The sequence below is a fragment of the Pezoporus wallicus genome, unplaced genomic scaffold (assembly GCF_028554395.1).
Source record: "Pezoporus wallicus isolate ANWC-B61680 ecotype Strahan unplaced genomic scaffold, APGP_CSIRO_Pwel_v1 contig_8042, whole genome shotgun sequence".
Classification (NCBI taxonomy): Eukaryota; Metazoa; Chordata; class Aves; order Psittaciformes; family Psittacidae; genus Pezoporus; species Pezoporus wallicus.
The window spans coordinates 50,073-77,632 of NW_026639380.1; the positions used below are offsets into that span (position 1 = coordinate 50,073).

The window sequence follows — 27,560 nt, forward strand, 5'->3', positions numbered from 1 at the left end:
AAATGAAATAAAACTGAAATGAAATAAAACTTTTTGTCAAAATTTCATACAGTGCCTTCCCACTGCAGTGGTGACAATTTCTTTTGTGAACTAAGTATGTGATTTTGACTTAGTTGTGATCTTTTGGTGTATAATAGGACAAAATTAGTGCTGCACTGAAAGAGGCTACTTGCTCACTTTGTTTTCACCTACCTTAAAGGAAACAAAAGTAAAATAGTGTAATCGTAGAAGTATCTACACAGCCTTAGACTATTTAAGGTCAAAATCTGATGATAGACCTTTATTCTACCAGTACTACACTGTTAACATACCACACTATAAATAAGTTCTCAGCATACTGCAAGGCGTTGCTGTTTACCTTACATTCTTCCATGTGCTTCAATCTTTCTTTACTTCCCTTCGTGTACCCTCAGATTCATATCTAAACACCACAGTAAGCTATCAGTAATCCCTCCTAATCAGGACAAGTTTGCAGTACTTGAAGATTTGGTATAAGCAAACTTTGATACTGTTTTTATCTAAAATGACAACAATATAAACAACTAAACATAAACCCTAACCCCTAGCTGTCCCAGCCCCTGCACAGCCAAGGGCACCCCTCACACAACACAGGACTGGCTGCAGCAATTCTCACCCAGGGCCCTGGTGCTGAGCACAGCGCTCCACTGGAGCCTGGTACATCTCTACACTGAGTTAAATCAGTAGTACTTTAATTTATAAAAGACAGGCTAGTTGGCATTCTTATGTGCATTTATTAATTACAAGTAGGTCTTTGACTTTATATAAAAAGGAAATTTTTTATCTTAAACATTTTGGTTTTTGTCAGATCAACACCTATACAATAGAAAATTAATAATATCAGTCCACTTGTAATTATCAAAAGGGATGTGCAAATATTGTAATACTTTAGTTGAAAGCCACCATTAAAAGATACCTTAATACTCCCTATTGTTCCAAGAATGAATCCAAATGTACACTTTTCCACGATCGTTATATGCTGCCCTGTTTTCCAAGGCAGATCCCATCATCTTTCCTCACATCTACAAGGGTCTCCACAAAGTTCCTTTAGTCTCCAGAGCTCTCTCAGTTCCTGGGGAGAGTACTGTGGGGAAGACAGCATGCCGCTCTCACACGTCTTCTCACATAACCAGAGACTATCCTGTTTGTTAGAGAGAGAACCATTTCAGTTGTTTTTCTTACAAATAATTTAGTCTTCAGAAGTCTTTACTTCCAAGAATCAGGTTTTCATTGTGTCTAGCAACAAACTTTGCACAGAGAGGTCACCAACCCGAGGTGTATGTATGTCCCTCTCTGATCTGCTAGACCTATTTGGAGCATGAGGGGTTTGTGATAGTTGTTTTTTTTTTCTTTTAAATTCCTCTGAACAATTTTCTGGATTTTAATCCAATTGCTTTTATTTATTTATTTTTAATTAAAATAATAATTTCCCTATTTCATGCTACCTGGAGCAGCAGGCATGTTCTCTTTCCAAAAGCACAGGGAATTTCTTCAGACTTACTTGATATCGCTTAGGTCCTACAGCTGCCATCCAGATACCCATACTCACATCTTCACCCTGAGATGACACATTAAGATAAACCATACAGATGTTAGCACCAGGAAAGCACGAGGCATGACTTTGTAGTTACCTTTTTTTTTACTGCTGGTACATGATGCAATTTATCCTAATTCACAGAAAGCTATGTCTGTATATTTTAGAGGTGTTAAATTAATCCTCCCAGCTTTCCTCTGAAAATACATTGTTCTTAAGAGTATTACAGCTCCAGAGGTTCTCAGTCCAACATAGTTGTGCTTCGACATACAATAGACATTAAGCTTAGCAACCAAAAGCACTACAAAAAGCCAACTAGGACAACCCAACACAAACACTTGAGCAGTGTTCTTTCCAGCTCATACAGTACACATAGTGCTCCCCAGACAAGTTTAAGAATAAGTGAATCAGTGTTTTCCTACCTGGTATGTCTTTAATCTTTCAGAGTTGCTTGCCAACCACTGAACAATGTCTTTGGAGATGACATAGCCAGATCCACAAGCAAAAGCTGGATATGCAGGGCTTGGGTACTCCAGCTCTTGCCATTTCCCAGTACGATCAACTGCCCAATTCAGTCTGAAACTGAAGACCATGTTAGCCGTGAGATGCTTAGATAAAGCTCTCTGTGAAACCTACGAACACTGCTAACAACTGAAGTAATGCTGATGATAAACAAAAGTAACAGGAAGAAGCAGAAGGTGATCATAATTCCTAGCCTTAGTTCTCCAGAGCACCCATGTAATCAAACACAACAGCTTTAAGTGTAACTATTGTTTGGTCTCAGTCTTGGGTAAGGATAAAAAGTTCTCAAAACAGAAACAAAAACAACACTGACAGTCAGGTCTTAAGCATGTCTGCACCTGCTGCTGGGTTTTGATCCAGATGAGCGCAGGTAACCTTACCTGTCTTCTGTAATGGCACATCTGTGTGCCTTTGGTTAACCAATACAACACAAAGTTGGTGCCCCCAGCAGGAGTGCAGTTATAACCATGTTACACATTCCATTTTCCTAATAAAACTAGTGGCTGCTTAAGAAACAGGAAGCAAGGCTAAGTATTGGGTTTTATATATACCTTCTCTAAGCTGTTTTGCAGATGAAACTCAGCAAAGTGGATGATATACAAAGGCTGCCATCAGAGTTACAAAAAACCTTCCTGGCACTCACCTCGTCTAAGACAGACTGTAGTCGCTACTGGAGGCCTGCAGAAAGCCTGCCGTGCACACTATTCACACTGATTCCCATCCCCAGGCAGCGCAGCACAGCTTTAACACCCTGCTGCACCACACAGCGCTACGGGCTCTGTTAAACTGCTGTGCCAGGCAGGGAGAAGTGCTCCACTTCTCTTGTTTGGGAACAGGCTGGTGCCATTGCACTCACAGTACTTCACGTTCTCAGAGCTAAGTATCATAACTATGCCAATGTAGCAGGTTCTGCCCCTCTTTGCAAACAGGCTGAAGTCATAAGCACAAGCAGCAAAAAGCTTTAGTGAGCTTCTAAGAATTGTCACCTCAGACAACAGCCCCACAGGGGAGGAACTGCATTTGAGTGGCAGATCCATTACCAGACTCCACATATTCACAGCTGAAGCTGACATGTTAAAAGCACCCAGCAGATAAAAGTCAGATCTGATCCCTGAATTCACTTTAGATTCCGTGTCTCTCACTCTGTGTCGTAGTTTAAACCCAGTCAGGTAACTCGTTCACTCACCCCCCCCCCTTCTTTCCCTCCCCCTACTCCCGGAGGGACGGAGAGGAGAATCGAAAAGAATGCAACTCCCACGGGTTGAGATAAGAACAGTTTAGTAACTAAGGTATAACACAAATCACTACTGCTACCACCAATGATAATAATGATAAAGGAAATAACAAGGGAAGAGAATACAACACCTCAGCACCAGCTGACCATTAACTCGCCCCCCAGGCCCGACCAAGCTCCGACCGACACCTCCTCCAACCCTGCAGTCTCCCAGCCCTTCTGGCTAACTCCCAGTTACATCCCTGGGCATGACGTGCTGTGGTATGGAATACCTCTTTGGTCAGTTTGGGTCAGGTGTCCTGTCTCTGCCTCCTCCCAGCTTCCCCTCCTCCCTGGCAGAGCATGAGGCTCACAAAGTCCTTGGCCAAACCAAAACATCATTGTTATCAGCTCTGTTCCCGAGCCGAAAGTCAAAACACTGCACTGCACCAGCTACCAAGGAGGAGAAACATGACTGCTACTGCTGAACCCAGGACATTATCCACCCCTTATTCCATACCATTCACGTCATGCTCAGATCCCACATTTTCAATATACCATCACTCTTATCTCGGTGCACTCTTATCTTAGTGCATGGACCAGTCCCTATAAAGCCTCTGTGTCCATCTGGTCCATGATGCCAGGCTCCACCGCTTGTAACAGTCTTCCAGAGCAGGAGAGACTGTGTGCAGTGTTCACACTTGTGAATAATCGGGGCAATAGTGTCCATTGCTAAGTCCACCCCTCGATCATGAGTCCATCTCTGTGTTGCATCTCTGCTCTGATGGCCTGAAGTGCCATGGGCCCACCAGGCTTAAAATAATTCACTGTCCCCTTAAGCAGTTTCTGCAGCTTGTTGCTGGGGACTCCATACAGCTGCCTTCCATCTCCGACGCTTCCAAAGCACTGGAGGGGCCCAGTGGACTAGATACTTGCCCATACTGTCCCACACACCCTGCCACTCATGACTCTCCAGCCTTGGGGAAAATCTCTTGGTCCCCCTATATTGTTGTCTAACCCCAGACAAGACCCAAACCTGACTCTGCTTAACTTTTGAGATCAGACAAAATGGTTGTGGGTAGAACACAGCCTGTGTGTGTGCCAACATGCTGATCCCCATCACAATCAGCAGGCAGGTCCCAGGGATACCCAAAGGCCATTCAGAGCCTTCAGAACTCTCAAACGATGCTGCTGTGCTTGTCACTGGGGCTGGTGTAGCTGCTGTGCTTGCCGGCTCTCCCACCGCCAGCTTCTCTTTTCCTGAGTCCAGCTCTTCCTCCTCTGCCTTGCTGGGAAATGCTGCGTGGCCTCCTGCATCCTCCTGGGGCTCGGCGGGTGGCTGCCGGGGAATGCTCTCGGCCGTCGCGGGGCTGGGCTCGGCCGCGGGGCTCGGCTCCTCCGCGGGGCTCGGCTCTTCCGCCGCCTTCTCCCGCTGCTCGGCAGCCGCTTCCTTCTGCTCCTCGACCGCCCCGGCCTCCTCCACCGGCAGCCGTCCCCTGGCGGCCTCCGGCCCCGCTCCCGCCGCCGCTTGGTCCCCGGGGCCGCTCTCCCGGGCCGCTTCAGCAGCCGCCGGCTCCCGGGACCGCTCCCACTCAGTTCCCCGCAGCCTCACGAAGATGGAGAGTAGGGTGAGGGCCAGGACGGTGAAGAGCAGCCGGACGGCCAGGTACAAGTCCACGGCCACGTCCGTCCCGCCCTGCTGCTGGAGCCCACCCGTATTACAAGCCATTGCCATAAAGCACAGTGAGACAAGAACCTTAGCCCAAGCCCCACACTTGATAAACACTATCACAGCGAATACCGGCTCTACATAAGTTACAACGGTCTGAAGCTGTGAGATCAAGAAGAACAACTCTGATACCCAATAAATCAGCATTGTGACGAGTGACTATTAATCCAGTCAAATCTGTTGTTATCTCAACCCTTCGAGCCCCACGTTGGGCGCCAAAAAGAACTGTCGTAGTTTAAACCCAGTCAGGTAACTCGTTCACTCACCCCCCCCCCCTTCTTTCCCTCCCCCTACTCCCGGAGGGACGGAGAGGAGAATCGAAAAGAATGCAACTCCCACGGGTTGAGATAAGAACAGTTTAGTAACTAAGGTATAACACAAATCACTACTGCTACCACCAATGATAATAATGATAAAGGAAATAACAAGGGAAGAGAATACAACACCTCAGCACCAGCTGACCATTAACTCGCCCCCCAGGCCCGACCAAGCTCCGACCGACACCTCCTCCAACCCTGCAGTCTCCCAGCCCTTCTGGCTAACTCCCAGTTACATCCCTGGGCATGACGTGCTGTGGTATGAAATACCTCTTTGGTCAGTTTGGGTCAGGTGTCCTGTCTCTGCCTCCTCCCAGCTTCCCCTCCCCCCTGGCAGAGCATGAGGCTCACAAAGTCCTTGGCCAAACCAAAACATCACTATCAGCTCTGTTCCCGAGCCGAAAGTCAAAACACTGCACTGCACCAGCTACCAAGGAGGAGAAACATGACTGCTACTGCTGAACCCAGGACACTCTGGCATGTCACAGCAGGAAGGGTGCAAACCCCTCCAGACTGAGGGGGGTTATACATATATGATATATGAACCTTCTGCTCAGGAAGTTAAGGTCTCCACACACCACAACCAGCTCAGGGAGAAAATGAAAAGCATTTCATTTTTACTTTGCCCCAACGCTCAAGTCTAAATATACAAGATGTCACTGAGTCTAAAGGCAGGAGAGCTTGTACGGGTCCCCAGAACCACTCAGAAGACACCTGCATACTTGGTGTTTACACAAAAAGCAGAACACATAACCAGAAAACTCTGGCCAAGGAGCATGCCCATAACAGGCAGCAACACAAAGATGGGGACACCTAACCATTGTACGGGTAGGGACACCAGAGAGAAGGAGGGCAATCTCTTTGGTGTCGCATCCTTGGCTCTAACAGCCAAGAACACAGTTCATAAGAGCTCTCCCTACATCAGCTGGAACAGCAGCCCAGACAGCTTATACGCGGTGCTATTTTAACTTTTGCAAGTTGGTCTCCACCTTGTCCAGCAGATCCCAACCTTTTAAATTGCTAGAAGGAACCTACCTCACCTTCACTCTTAGCATTGTCTTGAGGTAAAATTTAACAGGCACCAGGTACTCAGAGTTTTTCTACAGGCTACAGAACACACGCTCACTACACAGATCTTTGAGATCATCGCAAGATAGCCAGCTATTACACTTGCACACACCTTATTAAATCACCCGACGAGTAAGCAACAGTCAGTACCAGATTTATGAAGCAAGCCACCTTTAGCAGCAAAGGCCAGCTTTCCTTCAGTAAGCAGATGGCAACAGGAAAAAACACTGAGCCATTGTGCTATACTGAATGCTACAGCAGCATAGCATTTCTGCTCCATCGGATGTTGCAGCAGTGTAGCAATGCATTCCGTGGTTGGAAGGAAAGGAAGAGATGGGCTATTTTGATCCTCCTAGTTATTCACAAGTGTAATACAGGCTGGGAAACTCAATCAAGAATTCATGATTCAGATCTACCATTTCAAATAAAGTGCAGACTATAAAGGCAATTTTGTTTCTCTCATTTATCCTGTTTCTTCAAGCCCACCAGAAAAATCACAATGGCTTCAAAAAGAAGTAACATTTACAAGCCTAGTACATACTGGCCTTTAAACATCACTGCTGGAATGCTTTTATTTACTTAAGTACCACAGCAAAGACAATATGCAACACATTTTAAAACTAAGTAAGATATTCTGCAAGTTAACTTGTTGTAAAGACACACTCTGGAAAGTTATTGTAAAGGACTGATTATTCTGAGTTTCAAAGTTTTACACATACAAAAGTCCTGCTTTTTATAACTAGCTTCCATAGACAGAAGAAGAAAACCCACATGACACCAGACTTAAAGCAGTAAACCATTCACTAAAGATGTGGTATCTCTTAAGTTAAAATAAAAACAACTCACTTCCCCCACCAAATGTTTGGCCTATCCAGTTTTTTCTGCATTATCCTGTTAAAAACAGCCTCCAAATCAACGTAGCAGTCGTCATCCGTCTTCAGCAACAAATCAAAGCTTGTTGATTCAACTGTCCTGTAGCCAAAAAGAAAAGCAATGAGATGCTGAGCTGCAGCCCACAAACTACGGGTACACAACAGAACATGCCACAGGGGTTTTTAGGGAAGCACAGGGGGAAGGAATGTTTTTCCTACCCTTGGCTTTTAAATGTTTGCCCTACTGACCAAGGCTGACTCACTACAGAAAGGAGACGCGGCTGCATCCAGTGATGATCTTACAACATGGATTTATGTATGAGCAGAAGAAAACAAACTTGGAAGTTCTGTTCTCCAAGACAGATGGTGGGTGTACTAATCTGTCTTAAACAGTATTGACCTCAGAGGGGTATGAATCCCTGATGAGGATGGCAGCACAGCTGTTAAAAGCCACTGGCTACATGTCAGTAGCCTATTCTTCAGGATGAGAGTCAGTTCAAGGGCGATACAATTGCAGAAGGTTGTAAGAAACATCTGTGGAAACAACTTGGTACTTAATTCTTCTTAAATAAAGCACCCTTCAAATATGACAAAAGTAATCTTTACCTGTTTGAAAAAGTTGAGTGTCTGTCATTTGTAAAATACCCAAAACAGATTAAGATTCCAGGCACTATTCCTGGGTTGATTAAAGGAACATCGGTTTTTGAGGATAACTCTTACTAAGAAAGGCATTTTCCTGAAGCCTTTGATTACTATATCTTGAAAAATTTGCTAACCTGTAAGAAGTGATCACAAAGATCTAAGTCTTGTCATTTAGACTCCCTTCTTAGAACTGAAAGCATGGTTCAGTTTTTCAGTTACATTCACAATCAATTTGTTAGATAAGGGCATAATCTTACAAGCAACTAAAACTCTCAGCTATTTCTTCCTCCACAGCAACATCAATTAATTGAGTTGTCTCAGAGTAATGGAAAGAGTTATAAATTTGAGGTAATAAACTTATTAGATTCAACACGATGTAATACACTGTGAAAATTCTTCCACTCGGCTTTCTGCCCCACCTGTACACAAGCTTCCTGTCCTCCCCCCTCTACTCAGCACTGGTGATGCCACATCTGGAGTACATGGTGCTGCCTTAGGCACCCCCGTACAAGAGACATGGACAGACTGGATGGAGTGTGCAGCAAAGGGCCACCAAGATGATTAAGTGACTGGAGCATCTCTCCTATGAGGAGATGCTGAGAGTGCTGGGACTGTTAAGCCTGGAAAAGGCTCAGGGAGCACCACCAATGCGTATAAATACCTGAAGTGATGGTGTAAATAGGCAGAGCCAGGCTCTTTTTAGTGGTGCCCAGTGACAGGACAAGAATCAAGCAAACTGAAACACTAAGTATACAAACTGGTCAAAAGCAATCCCTTAATAGGTCAAAGGTGCTAGTTTTCAGTCAGAAACAAAAGAAATTTCAAGGAAGCAAGAAAGTTTTCACACCAGGGCTCCTAGAGCAGAAGCCTTCTTGCCAGCGCATGCTCACCTGAGGCACCAAGGGTCAGCATTCAAGAAACAGAGATCCTATTATGTTACTAATTACATGCCCCCAAAATTGTGAGATACAGCTATATATTTCTTGGAACCAGTCAGGTGAGTAATGTGCTGAATCACCTTGCCCTACAAACAGCATTTCCAAGAGGAAATACTTTCTTTTCAACTTACCATCGGTAGAAGTTCAGCAGTTTGGCTGGAACATTTCTGTAAGTGTCAATAACATCTACAAAGACAATATCATCATAGGTGCTGCTTTCTTCCTTCAATAAAGCATCTTCTTTGTCAAGATTTTTTATGTGACTCGTAAACCTTTCTGGGCGAGTATGGAGGCTTTTCAAAAGAGCATCACCTTCTGAGAGAAACAACACCCATCATTAAACAAAGATGCATCTCTACATTCTATTTCAGATGTTTCTCTCGGATCACACACGACATATTGACAAATGAATCTGAAGAAGTGTTCAACTCAACAGGGTTATGAAAATCCTGTAATTAAATTTTTTGTGAAATGTTAAAAGTTGCAGATTTTTTGTGTAAGGTTTGATACAGAAAATTAAAGTTAAAAAGTTTTCTCTAACTTTTCAGTAATGAAAGGATTCAACTTTTTAAGGGTCTTAAATATAAAGAGCTGTCTGGGACTTCCCTATTAACTCTTACCGGTAGAGTAAAAAGGCTGCCGTTGCATCAATGGCTCCTAAGCATGTCTATCTAGCATTAAAAAAATTAACTCCCAAGCAAACAAACAAAAAACTGATGCTAAATATAATCAAATTCACATTGCTTTGATATAGGACGGGTAGCCCCTGCTGAACCGCATCACAGAACTGACTGCTGGTAGAGGCTAAAAAACACCAAGCATTGTAGGAATACTGAATTTGTTGTAAGGAGATAGTTTGTGGTATTGAAGAACTTTCTGAATAAGGGCACTAGCACACCTCAGTTTAGGCTCCTACACAGATAAGAAGACAACAGATTGCCCAGTTGTATCTGGGAATAATGCTCTGAAGGTCACTCCTTCTGTTGGCTATGATGGACTGACAAGGATACATCTCCTCTAGTGCTATGTGGCTGAAATCTCAGGCATTGGAAAGGGCTTCTATGGAGTCTCTGAACATTCTGCTGAAAAGGGTGTAAAACACCAACAACAAGGGTGGACAAGCAGGCTACGTTACATAGTCACTGTCTGTCAGTAGTTAACATTAAACATCACGACACAGTACTTCTAGCAGCAGTAGCAGGACTGGAAAAAATGTGAAAGTTATCAGGGAAAAGATTTCATTGCACAATCTTTTTTAACTTGGGCTTGGGTAACAAAAAGAAGGACAGAGAAGAGAGTCTAGATAAAAAAAAAGGTATTCCTATTAAAAAGACAAAGGGTTGCAAGTCAGTTGGGGTGGCCAACAAAGAGGAAGCAAAGAAACCACATCAGGACATTGACATTAGGCATAACACCACTACCCCTTCCCCTCAAAAAAATGGAAAGAAATTGTTTCTACTAAAAGAAAACAAGATGATCAAGTTCATAGAGGTAGCACAAATTTTACCTCAGAAATGTAATTTAAAGTTCCTGGTTTATATTAACATCAAATGTGATGCTACATTTTGTAGACTTACCTTGAATAGTGTAGATAAAACCCCCTGCTATTCCCTCCACACCTTCTGTGAGCTCATGCGGCAGTGACCCTTCCCCTGCCTGCTAGGGACAGATAAAGGGAAAGAAATAAATCAGTTCATCTCTCATTACTGATTTGTTTTTCCCTGCGGTTTGAAGGTGTGACGTTTTCTGCACCTAAGAATTACATTCACTTAAAGCTCTTCCGGTTTAGGTACCTGCATAATGGAAAACTCAGGCTAACATTTTTAACTGTAAAGTTTTGTGGCATTTTTTGAAGTTTCACCTAAAACCAGTGGTCCCTCTGAAACTTTTAGAACGATGGTTTCAAAGCCGAGATCAGAATGTAAAGTTATTTACAGGTAATGCTAAGTTACAACCGCACAGCATGTTTAAGCAAGCAATGTTTTGACAGGAAGAGAGATACACTGCCAAAAAGCAAAAAACAGGCTTAATTTCATCAGTTGGGAGTACAGCACAGGATTTTCGACCCACATTTTGCCATCTGATACACTGATACTGCTTCACACCTGACAAAGACAACAGATGAACTTTAATCCCTTCAAATTAAAAGAAAATGCCGCTTACTAGCATAATTTTTTGCATGCCCTTGTCCTTTCCCCAGGCAAAGCAAATTTGCCCTCTAAGACAACAGAAGGCAGCCAACTGAATTAACGATTTACAGAGTCATACAGGAAAGTGAAATGCTAAATACCCAAGACTTGTAAGTAAAATAGAAGCATGGTGAAAGGGAAAGTGATGTGACTCACAGTAATGACTCTGAAAACACCCCCTCCATCATTCACCGTCACTTTATGAAGGTTTCTTGAAACAAGACCCTGAAGATCCTGGCTTTCCCACACAATGGTACCTTCAAAACTCTGGTAAAAGAGTAAAACGCTGTTATGCAGCTATTCAACAACTTCAAAGGATGAAAATCAAACAGTTTGGGGGTTTTATTTTAAAATAGCCAGCTTCGTGAAAGTTACAGCCTGAACGCACAGCGTAAGATATTTTTATTGAAGTGTAAGTAAAACAAGCTACACATGAAAGAAATAACATCTGTGAAACTCAGTATCACGTAATCATGTCTTTAAGACTAATCATGAATCTCTGTATTGGGATCATTAAACTTTTAACAGAAGCCTACTGTAAAAGGCTTTGGATTTTTAACTTCACTAAGATGGCATTTAAAGATGACCTGAAGTGAATTTTTAAAAATCAACTACAAAATCCAGTGTTACAAAGAGAATACGTTAAAACAGATCTGGAAATAAGTGCAGCTTTTTAGTTATCTGCCAAAACCAGAGATCAGAGACTCAACCCCGACATCAGCAAAACTCAAAGGAAAATACAGCCACCTTTATCCTGGCAAAGCTGTCACAAGCTACTGTAGGAGAGTCACAGAACTCTGACTTCCCATCTTGGGAAAGAAGAAAGACAAGTGAATAGATTTAAAACTTTCTGGGTTTAACTATCTATTCAAGTTATGTCACTCCATGGTTTGTGTGTATAGATAGACAGATAAATAGACAGATAGATATACACACAAGAATAAGACCAAAAGTTCTTGCACTTTAAAGCATTTCACCTCAACTTGCAGCTCATCCAACTAACGGTCCAACTATTACCCGTTTTATGTAAGACTTTCCTGAAGACCCCTGAGAACACGTGAGGGGACAAGAGCTATGCTGTACAGGTAAGAGTACTGGTAGTATTACATTTTTTATTTTTTTTAAAGCAATTTCACCCTTATGACAAGGTCATACAGACTAGGTGCAGGGTGAGCACACCCCTGACTGCTAGATGAGCACATTCCAATTTTTTTCTCCAATTTCACAGGAAAAACACTAGTAGCTAGTGTGGGCCTTGGAACAACAGAGAAATAACTGGTTTCAACGATTTGTAGACACATTTCTGTTGCAGTACGAAGTCTACTTACTTGTACTGACCTCGCAGCTCTTCTCCATTTCAGCTTCCTTGTGCTCCAAAAACCTTCTCCAGAAACTCCCCAGTTACTGACATACCATTAAGTTTAGCTTAGATTTCAGCTCAATTCATTGTTTTCCTCTAGAAGTAGGTCTTAACATTTGCAGCAGTCTCGGTATATAATGCCAGCTGCATATTTCAGAAGCCTCCCATCTATTATTTATAATGCCAGCTTTACAAACACATAATAGAGAGAGCTGGTCAGTGTTTATTCAAGCCTGACTTGCATGCTCAGTATCTTGCCCTTGTTTGTTTAATTACCTGTGAGTTACCAAAACAAATGGACCACTACTGAATTTTTTTAGTTGCAGAACCCCTTAATACCCTGCACAGTAAAACCCAAAAGCTCAATTTCTCTATTTGCAGAGGCTGTCATCTCCCATTCCAATGTTCTTTTGCTGTAGGGACCAGGCTCTAATCTCACTTCCCTGCCCTGTTTACACACACAGCCTTTGGCAAATTGTTTAGTGAGCCTGAGAGTCCTTTCACTTAGCAACCAGAAACATTAGAATTCTCACCACTGACTATTACCGATACTGACTTCAACCTGTGCCACGAGTCTTAATCAGTTATTATCAGTGAACCTCAGTGCAAGGTGTCCTAAAGCCGCAAACTATCGTGTTTTCCAGGTTGAGAGACTTGTAAGCAAATTTTTAATGACTTTAGCCTTCAGCTGTTCTTAACTCTAAGCTGCTTACTAAGTAAGCAAGCTGAGGCCTCAACATGCTTAAAGCAAAAAAAAACAGTGGCACACCTGAGACTACATCATCGGCTTTTCCCCACCTAAATTCCAGCCTTGCTGCTGCCAGAGTGCAGTGGCATTTACAGTGAATACCAAACAGGTGTACTGACATAACGCAGACCTGTCAAACTCCCTTCCTAATGTCAAACGGTGCTTTGCCTTTGGTTGCCCCAACTACTCCCCATTAGTAATACAGAGCATGCATAGTACAGAGTCCCATTTTCAGCAAGCAACCTGTGGCTTTGTGACAGAGTAAGTGCATTGCTAAGACTTGGCTGTAAGAGCCCCTGTGTGAGTTTTAGTTATCTGCTAGTGGTTCTGCTTTTCTGCGTTTTCAGTCATTCCAAAACTGAATGATCGATTCTGTCTTTGACAATCTGGCTTGCCAGATGCTTATTCTAATGCCGCATTTCCCTTCCTTTCCCCAAGACAACAGAAAGAGCAGCACTTCAGCTGGAAGATGAATGACACTCTTCAGCAGTCTGTACAACCCATTATTTTTTGAACGTGAAAAGGCAGAGAATAAATGTCTCAGAAACCATCTTACGACAATTAAACAGTTCACTAAATTTGTTGCTCTCAAGCAAGTAGATAGGAACACGTGGGCATTCTATCTCCTCTGAATCATCTTGTATGGTTCAGCATTCTAAGTATCACAGGAGACTACATGCTGTGCATAAGTCCTATTAATCTGCATTAGAAACATCATGTTATTCTGTAAGCATTCAGTGCATGACACGTATCAGATTAAGGAAGCCCACACAAAGAAATATATGAATACTAATATCCCCTTTCCAAATGAAATACTTCCCATCTGCCTCTCAGGAAAATGGCAATCATTTATAGCAAAATTACAACTGCCTAGAATGTTAGTGTATCAGAACAAAGTCTTACAGGGAAAAGGCTTACATGTTAAACTACAAAACCACTGGCTAACCAATACTCTTTTTTAAAAGAGGCAAAAAACCCTGAATCATTTAGATATCAAATTAGATTGTCAAATATATAGCACAAAATACTGCAAGAGGTCTGCTCACCAGAAAGGTCTCCTGCCAGCTAACAAACACGCACAGCATTCAGTAAAAACTGGTCCAGATGAGAAACCAGTTAATCAGCTGCTGATTCGCCTTAGAAAGAGCAGGTTTCCAAATGCATTCATTCTTACCCAGGGGAATAAAGCAGGGATTAAACTGCCCCCACATGTCCTCTCCTCTTGTGGTCCATTCTTTCATAAAACACTTGATTTCTGGCATAAGAGAACAACCCAGACCCAAAGACAACTTACAGAAATAGCATCAAGGATCCAGTCACATGGGAGAACATTTAAGTGTAGGGAAACAGCCTAAAATAGCAGCTGATATATTTAGTGAGGTATCACTGGTCCACTGGGATCCTTGTACCTGGGAGTGTCTGCTGAACTAGAATTTTCATTCTAAATCAACTTGTGTTCATTAAATGTTCACTGTAACAATATCAGTATTTTTCCTACCTATATTCTGTTTCTTCAGTGTTTAATCACTTTCCATCCTAAGCAGGCACAAGTAGGTTCTATATCCCTATACCAAAACCCTGCTCTTGGACTGCATCCCCAGTCCCAAAGAGGTTTAAAAAAAAAGACCCTGCCTTGTTACTTTAGCTAACAGTATCTGAGGACAAGCAAGAACATTAACACTCATTACTGACCAAAAAGCAGTTTTCTCCAAAATTTCTGAGGGGGCCTCCCATTAAAAACAAACAACGTACTTCTGCTGAAGGATGTTGACAGGTTTTGAAACTCCAAATGTCAGTCTTCCGTGCACCACATACCTCCTCTAGTACATTACAGATCGACCCTCCTAAAGATCTTGAAGTTCTAAATTCTTGTTTCTTTCCATGGTTCAATGAACAAAAAAATCCTCACTTGTGCATCCACAAAAGGAACAACCAAAATTTCAGTAGCCCTCAGTAACAGCTTTTTTAATTACAACTGTTCAACTAATACCATCATTCCAACCATAACACACATCATCTTGCTGTTATCAGAAGGAATAACCCCTTTTCCAGCTGTTCCCTAAAAATCTGTGCCATCTTCCCCTCCTCGTCTTGTGTACTAATGTATGAAAAACCAGGAGGGGGAAAGAAGTGTCTCATTCTCTGGTAAACGCTTCCACAGAATTGAAGCAGGCACAATTTTCACTCAGAAACTGAAAAAGCTGCTGAAACTGCTACTATTTGTCAATGTAATTTTTAAATCGATTTGTATTTTTCAGGCTTTTGCTTTGAAAACTACTGGTGATAATGAGATGGTGAAAAAGAATTTCTGATTTTCAGCATATCCCCTCAGCTAACATTCAGGAGGTCTTCACTTGCCCTTTTCTGCCTCATGCAATGGCCAGTTTTATCAATCTCTCTAGCTGATTTAAAAGGACTTCAGGCGGCTCTGCACATACCTCTGGCAAAATGAACTGCTCCACTGGCTTGTACCACAATTTGTTCACTTGCACTCCACAGCTTGGTGGACTAAAGCGAGCACTGAAGAGAGCTTCCTGTGAACAACAGAAAAGAAAAAAAAAACAAACAAAACACATTAAAAGTGCTGTGAGATTATGCAAATCTTGATCATCTCAGTTACAACGGAAGGAGGCTCATTGATTGTATAAAGTTTAGTGAAAGTTTCATTCTCACAACAGACTCAGACTCCACAGAATTCAAGTATCGGGTTGATATGGTGGAAGCAATCAACAATGGAACGAAAGTGCAAGTTCAGCTAGAATCCAATCAACAGAACACATCACTTGGAACACTCAGACTCGTCTCTGTTTACAGACTTCCTGCCTTCTGTTTAAACAGCTGACTACTATTAATTGCACTGGAGGATTAACTGACCCCTAAAACTTAATTGCTACTATATTATGTAGGCCACCAAATGACTGAAAAGATTCTGTACTAGACTGCATTGTCAGACTCACAATCTTCAGAAAACAATCTCCAAGCACTCCTATGATACTAATTTTTTTCCTTCATTGGAATTAAAAAGGTAATACAGATCAAGTTATTAGGCTCTCAAGGTTTAGAATTCTAACATTTAGCAAACATAAACCTGATTAAAATGCACTTTGTTTTTTGTCTATTATAAACCCAACTCTTTGGAAGTCCATCACAATAACCATATTTCAGTTTATTTTCTATACTTCATTTTAATTATTAGCTTAAATTTAAAACTCCTTCTACTGTAGCATAGCCAGAAGTCTTGAAATTAGCCTATCAAGTTACTGGTAGAGATAAATGCAATATACCAAACGCAACAATCATACCCAATCAATTTCTTTTCCTCCAGGTTAGCACAAGGTATTCTAGCAAACCCCTAACAGCCTGGGAATGGGGGGAATTATCACCGAAGTTTGATTATTACCTGTAAATAATAACAGTTTCTAGAAACCTCAAAATGTCTTGCCAGAAGCCAGACAAGAAAAAGTTACAGCTGTCCTGCATCTCTCTGCTTGAAGGCACCAAATGTGACTTTCTGCTGACGTGTTTTAAATATATTCAACAGATTTTTATTCCTTAATACCTATCAATAGTTTAGAACCTCAAACACAAACAAAACTGTGTCTTTGTATTAAATGCAAGTGTTCCTTCAAAAAAGCAATAAAATTAACTCATAGCATTTTATCTTTTCCTCATCCGGGATGTGTGCATGAAATAAGAATTTGCAATGCAACAGAAAAAAAGTGTTATTCATATGCAGTTAAGTACTTCTCTTTTAATCACCAATACAGCACATTGCCTTCTGTAAGAATTTAATCCACAGTAAAATGACAACATGCTTTAGTCCATTTTCAAAAGAAAACTACAATACTCTACCTCATGTTCTGCCTGGTACAGCTTTACAGTAATGTTCCTCTGGAATCCCACTCCATCAGCCTCATAAAATACCCCAAGACTGGTAATGACAATGGGATAAAGTACACGAAAGTTCACACTGACAATTCTGTCTTCAGATAGCTCAGAAGGTACATCCTCAGGGAGACTGAATGCTTCAATTTCCTGATTCAAAACTGCATGAAAGAGAAAGGACAGAGGTAATGTGAGAAGACTTCATAGTTCTTTAAAACTGGATATGCATGAAGCACATCGGATACATGCAAAGCATTCCAATTAATGAGCATGGCTTGCAAGTGCACAAAGATAATCAAATGCTGGAGGAGAATAAAATACAACTGGCTGCAGACCGCAGCAAGGAGAAATTCAGAGTGATGCAGCAATGTGCAGGCTACCAGCAATTGCAAGTCAATGTCTACATATCCACAAAGACAATATTAGAAACACAGTATATCCAGAGTGAAGACAAAAAATGCTATTTGCCTGCATGAATACCTGTATATTAGCATATTAAAATAATTGTTCATCAAAATGGCATACACCTTCACTTAATTCTGCTGCCTGATTTTTGGCATGATTTCCTCCCTCAACCCTGAGGTACCGTTTATTCTCAGGAGATTGGTTAAGCAGTGGATGTTGTCATTCAAAGAGAAAGTAACAGAAGTCTAATTTTATGGTGAGTCATGGCTCAGAGTACTAAACAGTCCTAAGTTACCTTGCAATTAAAGAGCAAAAATTAAATAAAAACTAAAAGGTGACAGGAAGAATGTACAATTTTAATCATGATTTTTTTTCTATGTGAGCAATTACTATTTTCCCCATGGTACATTTAATTTTTTTCTCCCTAGAGCAGAATCTGAAAAACCGATCAGCCAGGCTTGCTTAGAATTCACTTGGTCACCAGAGAAGTCCATCTGACATTTGAGACTGATGCCTCGCTACTTTCTTCACATATGACACTACGCCAGGTCATTCTGGTTCTCTCCCACCCCATTTTACACAGAGATCAGGTAAAAATGTATGTTTTATGAGAGAGACTGTTCCCCAGTGCAAGGAAAATACAGATCCATTAGAAGTCAATGGCCTCCCCCTTCACACCCCCAAAGATCTCTCCTTTTTAAACCTGCACAGGGTACTTACAGGAAGATTATGCAACTGCTAAGACAGCAAGTTCTAGATGGCATTTATTTTCAAGCCTGGCTGTCTCAGTTAAGCAACCAAACCACTCTCAGAAAAGATGATTAGTTCTAGTTCAGATCATGGTATTTTTAAAAGGTAACTGCTATACCTGGGTTACTGATGTTCAGAAGTTTGCAGGAGTAGGGGTCTTCTCGGTCCTCCACTGGCACAGCACAACCATGTGCACCTATTATAAACTTCACAAGGACACTAAAATAATGTGGTTTTATTAACACCAGTTCTCTTCCCTCCTCCCTCCATCTTCAATAACCTTATTTCATCACAATAGCCTGTCTTTCACAGAATTAAGACTTTGAATGCTTTAGAAATCAGTGGTGATTGTATGCAAAGCAATCATGTGAATCCCCTCTTAGGGGCTCAATTCCAAACCCACATTAGCATTTCGCATTTCACAATGAGAGTGCAGGAAGACTGGCAGCTAGGAATGGGATTTAAGACAGCCAGCAAACTAAATAGGAAAGGACCCAAGGCAACACTGAGGGATCCCAAAGACCTGCCCTTCCCCACCTGGCTTTGTTACTTAACTGAAAAGTGTTTAAATATTCTGCATTTAACAGGCGATGGGGGAAAAAAAAAAAAAAAAAAAAGAAGAAAAAACCCAGACACACAGCACCAAAGGAGGAGCAAGGACTCCAGACTATCTGTTACAGCAAAACGTCAAAACGTCTCAATCTTGGGATTGTCGCAAAGCCACAGGTTGCTCTTTGCAGCCCAGATCATGATTGTGTAACAGTCAGGAGGAGACAAGAAGCAGTATGAAGGGGATCCACCATAGCCTAGCCTTTCACCTACCAGAACTCCTCCTAGAACTCCATATAAGCTGTGAAAGGTGACATTTTTAGCTGACTGAAGTAGCTACGCTTCACTCCAAACTGTGTGCTGGCACCAAATTTGAGAACAGTAAATGGCTTTCAGAGCAAGGCAGGTACCAAGATGCGAGGCCTATCAAAATGACAGTTTCCAGGAACGAACTGCAGCAGAACTTTCTCAGCAACAACAGAGCTGTCTGTAGAAAGTCAAGTCTATGCAAGCCATCAGGAAGGGTTCTGCTGGTCACTCACACTGCAGCAGTTTTGCGCACCCGGCTAAGTGGAAAATAAACCTGCACTCTGCAGTTGAGGCTGTTTTAAGTTTTTTGTGGTTCTCTCACCAAATGCAATCCTGTCTGCTTTCAAGTATCCTGGATTACTAAGCATTCCAACTTGTATCCCATACAAAGTGTGCATTGCAACACAGAAGGAAAGTCTTGTACATCACTAATGAACAGTGGCAAGTAATTACAAAACAAACAGCAGTGAACAGTCACACGATTACATTTTATTCCTTGCACAAAAAAGTTACAGTCCAGAAGAAGAAACAGTCTCATATGATACTAAGCAGGTAAAAACAAAAAAATAAACCAGAGTGTAAGATGCTCACAAATAAAGCAACAAAGGAAATACTTAAAATATATCAAGATATTTAAGCATTACAGTCTTCCCCCCACCAAATTACAAAACACTAGAAATTACCGTTGGCTCAGTGCAGAATGTTGTTTCAGGTGCTTGAACCAAGTGCTCCTTATAACACTGCGCAGTTCATGATTGTGTCGAGCTGACAAAACACCTACAATAACATCATAATGTTTCAGCTTCCACTGAGGAAAGAAGGCCAGTGGACCTAGAAATATAAAGTGACAAAGATTTACTGAATGCACATATTACCAGGCCTGAGTTGGAAGCAATAATTAAAATGTAACTCAAAAGCAAGAGAAATGGGAACCTGAAACACAACAAGAAGCAAAATTCCTACTGCAATCAGGGAAACATTTTCAACATCCCATCGCCTTCACTAGCAATCTAGGAAAGCTTGACTGCCCTGAACCAAGCAAGTCAGTGCAGGTAAGTGACAAAGCTAAGAAACTGTGACTCACAAAGCAGGCAAGAACATAAGCCTTGGTTTTGACTGACAGCATCTTCCATTCTTTAAATATGTGCCTGCCTGTCCTGTGAACAAACTGCCCCCTGAGAACACGCCCTTGCTGGCCTTCTCTTTCCTATCAACCACCACAAACCTTGTGGGCAAGACACAATGTCCTACTGCTCTCTCTGCAAACTCTTGAGGCAGCCTGGGCCTTTTGTTTGCTCCCTGATGCCTCCTCCAGCATGATTTATCCTAAGCTATTTAGGATATTCTCAACTAACCCACTTCATAAGATAAGACTAAAAAGGAACAATACCACTCAAAAAAAAACCCAAACAAAAAACAAACCACACACACTCCAGGTTGTTATCTCTGCCTATTACTGAGGCTTTGCAATCATATTCCTGGTTTTTAATGCTTTTTTCTTCCGTGCTGCTTTGTGAAAGATCTAAACACAACAGACAGAACTAAACTGGATTCAAAGAATGCTGACACACATAGAAAATGAACAAACCAACGAGTAAAAGCAGGTCTTTCCCTCTCTCTAACCTTCTTCACCTAAAGTAATCTGGTACAGCTCAGCTGCATTACAGGTTTCTCTGCCAGCAGAGCTACAGGACTCCCCTGTGGCACCTACTTTATACCAGAGGTAAAAACCACTAAGATGCACACCCCTGGTTTCTGCGGGAGCACAGTACTCCTTGAAAGAGACAAGCCTTCAAACAAGCTTTTGAACAAGCTTTACAGGTTGAAAGAGGAAAAACCTCTGCAGGCAGAGTCCAGATTTTTCTGTTTTCACAATAGCAGTCCCTTAAAGAAATAAGACAGCAGAGTCCTGAATTGCAAAGCGTAATAGTAATATTGATGGGATGATGGTGCTTTAAACATCATTAATGATACAGCACTGGAACACTTCTAGACAAATCTGGGAACAACGGAAAAAGCATCAGAAGCATAGACATAAAAGGAATAAACCAAATCCTTTTTGCAACACTGAAAATGGTGCCTCCTCCACCCCCTTTTTGGGGGGAGAAGAGGACAGCACCTTTGAAAAGAACTTACCAGTCTCTGATCCCATGGAACAAAAAGCCTGCTCCTAGGCTGTTCTACTCAGCAGGCAATTTAAAAGACAACTGGTGAAGACCTTCCTTCAGCCAGAAGCATTGCTTTCCAACCCTGGCAGAACTGGTACTCTTTGCCACCTACTTCAACGCCAAAACGCAAAACCACAGCTCCAGTGCTGCTCCTTAGTAGTTTATAATGTGTCGGGCATCAGTTTACAGAATAACTGCAAACTCTAAAAAGAACCCCAATTCAGTTGGAAAATACTGTCCCTTTTGTTGTAGATTGTCAGTTATCTCATGCCCATCAAAGGTGAGGTGATTGTTTTTGTTGGGGATGGCCCACCCCTGGAAACAATGCTATAGTAAGATCTCATAGATGAAGGCTGGGAAACAACCAGCATTTCAAGCAGAACTGCACAGGTACTGCCAGTGCCAAACCCGACCCACCGATGGAAGGTTTCAATTTCCAAGGCCACCAGCCTATTAGTGTTTACATGCCTACAAAATATGAAATAACTTTGTGACCAAGCATACTACTCCCTTTCAGGCAGGCTTAACAGACTTCAGACAACTTGGTTTCCTTAAGAAAGTACACATTTTGGGAGAATTTCACCTTACAGAGCACGGCATCACTTTCAGAGGCCAGCGACTGAAGTACGTGCTGAACCACAGGACAACAGATGGCATAGAAGCAGCTTCTAGAAAACGGTGGGTTTTAATCTGTTGCATAATTATTCACTAGTAAAAGACTGACTGTAACAAAACCAAAAGGGCCAATTCTTAGCTGCCACACACCCCCAGAAATGTAACAGGAATAACGTCTTAAAGGGCATCAGCAAAGTAGCAGCATATTAAATGGAATGTGTGGGGCTTTCTGATTAGGCACTGTAACTGAAGCCCTACAGTGAGTAATTTCCTAGTCAATAAAACTTATGCCATCAATTAAAGCACACAATTAGCAATGAATCCACCTGGAGTGCTAAAAGCAGGTCTGTCTGTTCCTTCCCAAGTTTCTGAGGTCATTTTATAATTAGCATTTATCTAAGACTTTTACAAAAATTAACTAAAGCTTCCTACCCACAAACTTCCTTTGGATAGCACTTGTTTGCAACCAGTTAGACAAGGACTTAAATTAAACCTAAAACCATGTTCTTGCAGAGGTCTTGCTTGGAAATGTGAATTACAGCCCCATTAACTGATGAACAAAAAGAAAGCAGGAGCCACCAAAGTCAGGACACTGAAACAAAGGCCAGTGCTTTTGGTCTTGGAACTGATCCTATTTATTTTTTCCAGTTAAAGAGTACTGCCTACAAAAAGGTGTTCTGTGTCTTTTGTGACACCAAGGTGAAATGGATCAAGAACACTGCACAGGATGCAATTCCAATGCAATGGAATACTGCACAGGGAGAGAAACAACTGAGGACCAAAGCACGCAGGCAGACCACAGGCCTTTCACATGGCATAGTTAAGAAAGAAGTTTTATTAAAGGCAATACTTCCAGTAGATGAAGAGACGTAGATGGAATGGGTGAAGACTGGAACATTGTTTCAAGTCATCTGACCTACAAACAGCAAAAATGAAATGCTGTGCTGAAACAAAGCCTATTTTGCCAGTAGATGTCAGAAGCACCTGAATTGCTTTAAACTGGAAGAAGGTAAATTTAGATATCAGGAAAAATCTTCACTATGAGGGTGGTGAGGCACTGGCACAGGTTGCCCAGAGAAGCTGTGGCTGCCTCATCCCTGGCAGGGTTCAAGGCCAAGCTGGATTGGAGCATGGAGCAACCTGGTCTAGTAGAGGGTCTTCCTATCCAGGGGAGGAGGGCTGGAACTGTATGAGCTTTAAGGTATGAATTGCTCAGCTAAAGAAAACAAAGGTTTAAAACAGATATATTTGATCTCCATGGTTACATGATGGAGGTGTACCTGAAGGAGGAGAAAGACCTTTCAACTGAAAGCCTTAAGAACAGAAGGGCATAAACCAGTTGCAAGGGAGCTTAGGCCAGAAATGAGAAAACATTTCTAATCAAGACAACAACCTTCTGGAACAGCCTCTCCCTCAACCCTCACTAAACAAATTTAGGCTGCCCAGCTGCCATTTTAAGACAGAGACCAAGAGTTGCTTATTAGAAGTAGTAAGCAGAATCGATGGCCAGAGATGTCTATTCCTGTCTTGGGTTAGCAAGTCAACAACATCAAGGTAAATAATCACTAAAACAGGTTATTAACTTTTTAACAAATTTCCATTTGTGTACATGTGCATGATGACTACTGAGAGAGGAATAAAACTCCACTGTTCACCCTGCCTTTGACCTCCACTGGTAGCTAATTTTGCAACTGTTCAACACTGCACAACTACTGAGACACACAGCAATATCGAAGAATCATGAATAATGCATTTTTATGTCACAGATATTGTAAAACACTGCCCCATGATCAGATTTAGCTTTTATTCACAGCAGTGATTCCAGCTAGAAGGTAATAATGAGAGCTGGAGCAGGATCCCTCAATAATCAAAGGAAGAAACAAGACTCGCTTTCTCAGGCAGTACCTGATCTTCCTAAATAGTTCCAGAATCAAGAAGCCTTTTAATAAATAAGGACATTTCTTAATCTTGTGTATGGACATACTCTTGTGTATGAATGCACTGATGTTACTAAAACACTCTGAAGAATAACAAAAAAATATTACACAAAACCCCAGCAGAAATAGAAGAGGTCCCTTAAGCCATCCTCCTTCCCTCTGCCAAGGGAGCCGTAACTACAGCTTGTACATTTGGCGGTACTTTGAAAACTAAGAGGCACTCTTCCTTAATTTATCACGTGAGAATCAGACCTACAAATAGACCAAACATGTACAATATTAAGCATTTTCCTATAAAAGACAAGTTCTCTTTTTATAAGAGGTATCAGGTTTTCTCTCCTCATGTAAATACGTTACACACAGGTTACAACTAAATAACCCTTTCACAAACAAAATGTGCACCTAGTCTTTCAGTATTAAAAAAAAAGGCACTGAGGTTTTTTAATCCTAATTATCCTAACTTCATCCAAAGCAACATAGTTTCACAGTAACAAACACAAATGCCAATAACAACTGCTTGAAACAGTGAATCTCTGAAGAGACAAGATCCTTCCCTCCCTCCCTCCCCAGCTGAGAAACTTCTGGATTTTCTTTAGAAATATTTGTTAGTGGAAAGCACCTTTCTGCAGGAAAGGTCATAATGAGATTCCACATTGCCACTTCGAACTCCAAATTAACACAGTGAAGTTACAAAAGCAGCACAGTGAAAGATGAGGCACAAACCCAACCAGGCAATTCAAACGCAGTCCTGGCTAACAGGCAGAACTCCTGCTCTTTTACAATTCAAGTGTGAGCACTACTCATTTGACATGCCATGGCCAGAATACAGACACAGAGACACCCGTACAGCTCTGCAGCCTTCAGAACGTGCAAAGATACACGATCTTTCACACCTCCATTATTAGTTGCCGCTGGCAATCACCAGGCTCTTGTTTCCTCACGGTTGCGTACACTGCACAGGAAACCGGCACCCGCAGCAAAGGGTGGCTTTGTTGGTGAACAGGCTACTGGGTCCCTAGACAGAGTTCTAAGAAGATCTCAAGTAAAAAAACACCATTTATTCCTTGCCATTTTTTTCCAGATACCCTGTAGAGTATTTCTTAATGTTGTCAGACAGCACCGATGGGTAGCTGATAAAAGTTTCTGTCCCAACAGATGCCTGTTTCTATGAGGTATGCACACCTGCGGCCTCAAAACTGCAACTCATTTTATGAGGATCACAACTACAGCCCTTCGGGGTCTGATTTCACCAGTGCTGGATCACACGCCATCCTGCGAGTCACTTTCTGCACCACAGGGGTATTGAAGACCGCCAAGGCAGACCCGGCACGGCGCAGAGCGCTGTTCTAGCACCGGGAATAGCGCGGCACAAGTGGGATCGGTGGGCGCGGGGGGCATCCGTGGCGCAGGAGACGTTCAGAAAGGGGTCAGCCCCACAGAGCGCAGCAGCGCACCCTCGACAACCCCGCACCGCGGCCGGCGCCTGCGGTGTGCGCCGCAGATCCACCGCGGCTACCCACTGCCCGACGGAAAGACCCGGTGCCTCACGATGAACCCACGCGGGCGCTCTGGGCTCCATCCCCCAGCAGTTTTTCCCCAGGTGCCCGGCCACGGGAGCCAGACCCGCCGGTAGAAGAGCTGCCCACAGCCACAGACACGCGGCACCGTCGCGACGCTACGCGGCACGGGCTCGGCCACGACCGTTTAACTGCCACAGCCGCTCCTCAGCCCCCTTTCCCCGCGCCCCCCCCCCCCAAGGGTCGCCACCGGCCCGAGTAACTGCCCCAGTCCGGAGCCGCCCCGTTCCCCAGCCCCTCAAGCGCTCAGTCCCGCGACCCCCGACCCCTCCTCACCAGTTTCCCGGTGGGGAGGGAGCCCTGCCCGCCCGGGGTGCCCCTGCCCTACCTGCCGGGTGTCTCCCGGGGCCGCTGGGACAGCCAAGCAGCAGCCAGAGGTGAACCGCGACCCCGACCGCACAGGGGCACAACAACACCAGCCAGTTTCGCATTGGCCGCCGCAGCCAGCCTCTCCCCTCCGCGCCGGCCTCTCCCCGCGGCGCCGAGGTGACGGGCCGACACGGCCGCCCGCGGCTCCTCCCCGCGCCGCCGCTCGCCCAGGCCGGGCCCCTCTGCCCCGCGGCCGCCGGGAGCTGCAGTCCCACCCCAGCGCCGGCGGACAGCGGCAGCGCAGGCGGCGGCGGCGGCGGCCGCCTACAGCCCCCACAATGCCGCGGGGCGGAGCGGCGCGGCCCCGGGAGGCCGAGGCGAGTGGGGCCGGGTCTGCCGAGCACGGCGGGGCGGCGGTGGGGGGAGCCGATCGGGAGCCCTACCTGTCCCGTGGGAAAGCGCGGCTTTAACCCACGTTTCAATGGCGGTGAAGCGTAGATGCCGTGGGAGGGGAAGAGTCGCAGGGAACGGCGGCCCGGGGCAGAGGGCTCAGGGCCGGGGCACCGACTGGGGGCAGCTCTCCCCCGGTTAATCTTCATTTCTGCAACACTACGATTATCCGATCAATGCCGCTTCTGAAAAACTCATCGTATAGTAAGTAACAAAGTAGCTTTCCAGAACAATCCTTTGCTAATCCAATAAAGTGAAGAGAGTGCTTCACTTTGGCAAAGAACTACAACGGCACTCCAAACTGTTTCTGGAGTATTCCACTCCAGCAAGGAACATGCTATTTGACTGGAATTCCAGGGGTGGGGGGGATTTTAGACAAAGTTTCTTTAACCGTGACTGGATCTCGGCCTGGAATCGAGAGTAGCGTTCTTCTTGTTGCAGAAGTACAAGATGCTAATTATCCAAGCTAGGTTTCACATATACTGACAGCCACCACTTTGAGAAGCTGGGTAGCTACGGACTGCAGAACACCATACTGACTGAAGAGGTTTAAATAGGATTGGGTGGAGGAGAGCATAAACTTAGCACCTTGGGAAGTTACTTGCCTCTGGTCCCTCTGAGCACAGATGCAAAGAGAAATGTTTCCTTGGACTCCTGTAGGGTGGATCTACCTGAAAGAGTTATGTGGATAAATAAGCAGAGGCTTCTCAGAACTTAATGTATAAATTAGAAGTTTATATGTAACAGCTGCAAGGCTTAAACAAATGCTTGTTGATGGTCTTCTATCAGGAACACATAATTTAATAATCAAACCTGATATGTATGAAGTATAATTGAAAGAAAGGATTGAGGTTTTATGAAAAGAAGACTAAAATCTGGTTTTTTAAATCCCCAGGTCATAAGAAGTCTTTGGAAAATGCCTGAAGTCCTCTCAAACAGCTTAATTAAGATTAATTTTTCATCAACTGATGACTTTAACCTTTATATATTGGGTTTAAACAGCAAAAGGAGAATGTGTTGGAAATACATCAACTTTAGTTTACATACTTACGCATATTTAATATGCAACTGGGTGTGTCATCATCATCATGGCTTGACTTCGCGAATGAAGATTTGGGAAGGGCTTTACCCATGCTTACTACAAGCGCGCTGAGGACTAAAAAGGCCAATGTGGGATAGGCAAATCTGGTTGCAAAAAGCACAGTGAAAGGTCTCCTCTAGGTGGTATAGGCGAGGCACGATTCTTCCTACGTTGTCTTTTCTCCTCAAGACTAATTCTGCGTGAGTTCTCAAAGGAGACAATGGCGCTATGGAGTGACCAATGTCCTGAACCGCCTGCATGCTGGGTTGGGTCTGCAGCTTCCAGTGCACCTTATCACCTGCCGTTTTGTCCCTCGCCTGTCGCTACAGGGCTTTGCAAGCATGAGTAAACCCTCCGGGCCTGCGCAGTGGATTT

The 27,560-nt window shown here is 43.3% G+C and overlaps 1 protein-coding gene across 1 annotated transcript; it reads right to left on the reverse strand.

Annotated features, from left to right (window-relative positions):
* Window positions 1-732: 732 nt before the first annotated feature.
* Window positions 733-25,957, reverse strand: B3GALNT2 (beta-1,3-N-acetylgalactosaminyltransferase 2). The gene is made up of 12 exons (XM_057414553.1): window positions 25,674-25,957; window positions 19,732-19,879; window positions 18,309-18,409; window positions 17,003-17,196; window positions 15,589-15,684; window positions 11,199-11,309; window positions 10,431-10,509; window positions 8,985-9,168; window positions 7,248-7,373; window positions 1,975-2,134; window positions 1,520-1,576; window positions 733-1,159 (listed from the first exon to the last, which is right to left on the reverse strand). The coding sequence occupies exons 1-12, from the start codon at window positions 25,774-25,776 to the stop codon at window positions 1,025-1,027; spliced, it is 1,494 nt and encodes a 497-aa protein (XP_057270536.1). The 5' UTR covers window positions 25,777-25,957; the 3' UTR covers window positions 733-1,024.
* Window positions 25,958-27,560: the final 1,603 nt, after the last annotated feature.

What these genes read in the sequence shown, in the direction of transcription:
- B3GALNT2 (XM_057414553.1), bottom strand. Translation starts at nt 25,776, where the DNA reads ATGCGAAACTGGCTGGTGTTGTTGTGCCCCTGTGCGGTCGGGGTCGCG. An exon ending in GTGTTTTCAGAGTCATTACT is followed by an intron (nt 10,510 to 11,198) that starts GTGAGTCACATC and finishes TGTCCCTAGCAG; the next exon opens with GCAGGGGAAGGGTCACTGCC. An exon ending in CCAAACATTTGGTGGGGGAA is followed by an intron (nt 2,135 to 7,247) that starts GTGAGTTGTTTT and finishes CATGGTCTTCAG; the next exon opens with TTTCAGACTGAATTGGGCAG.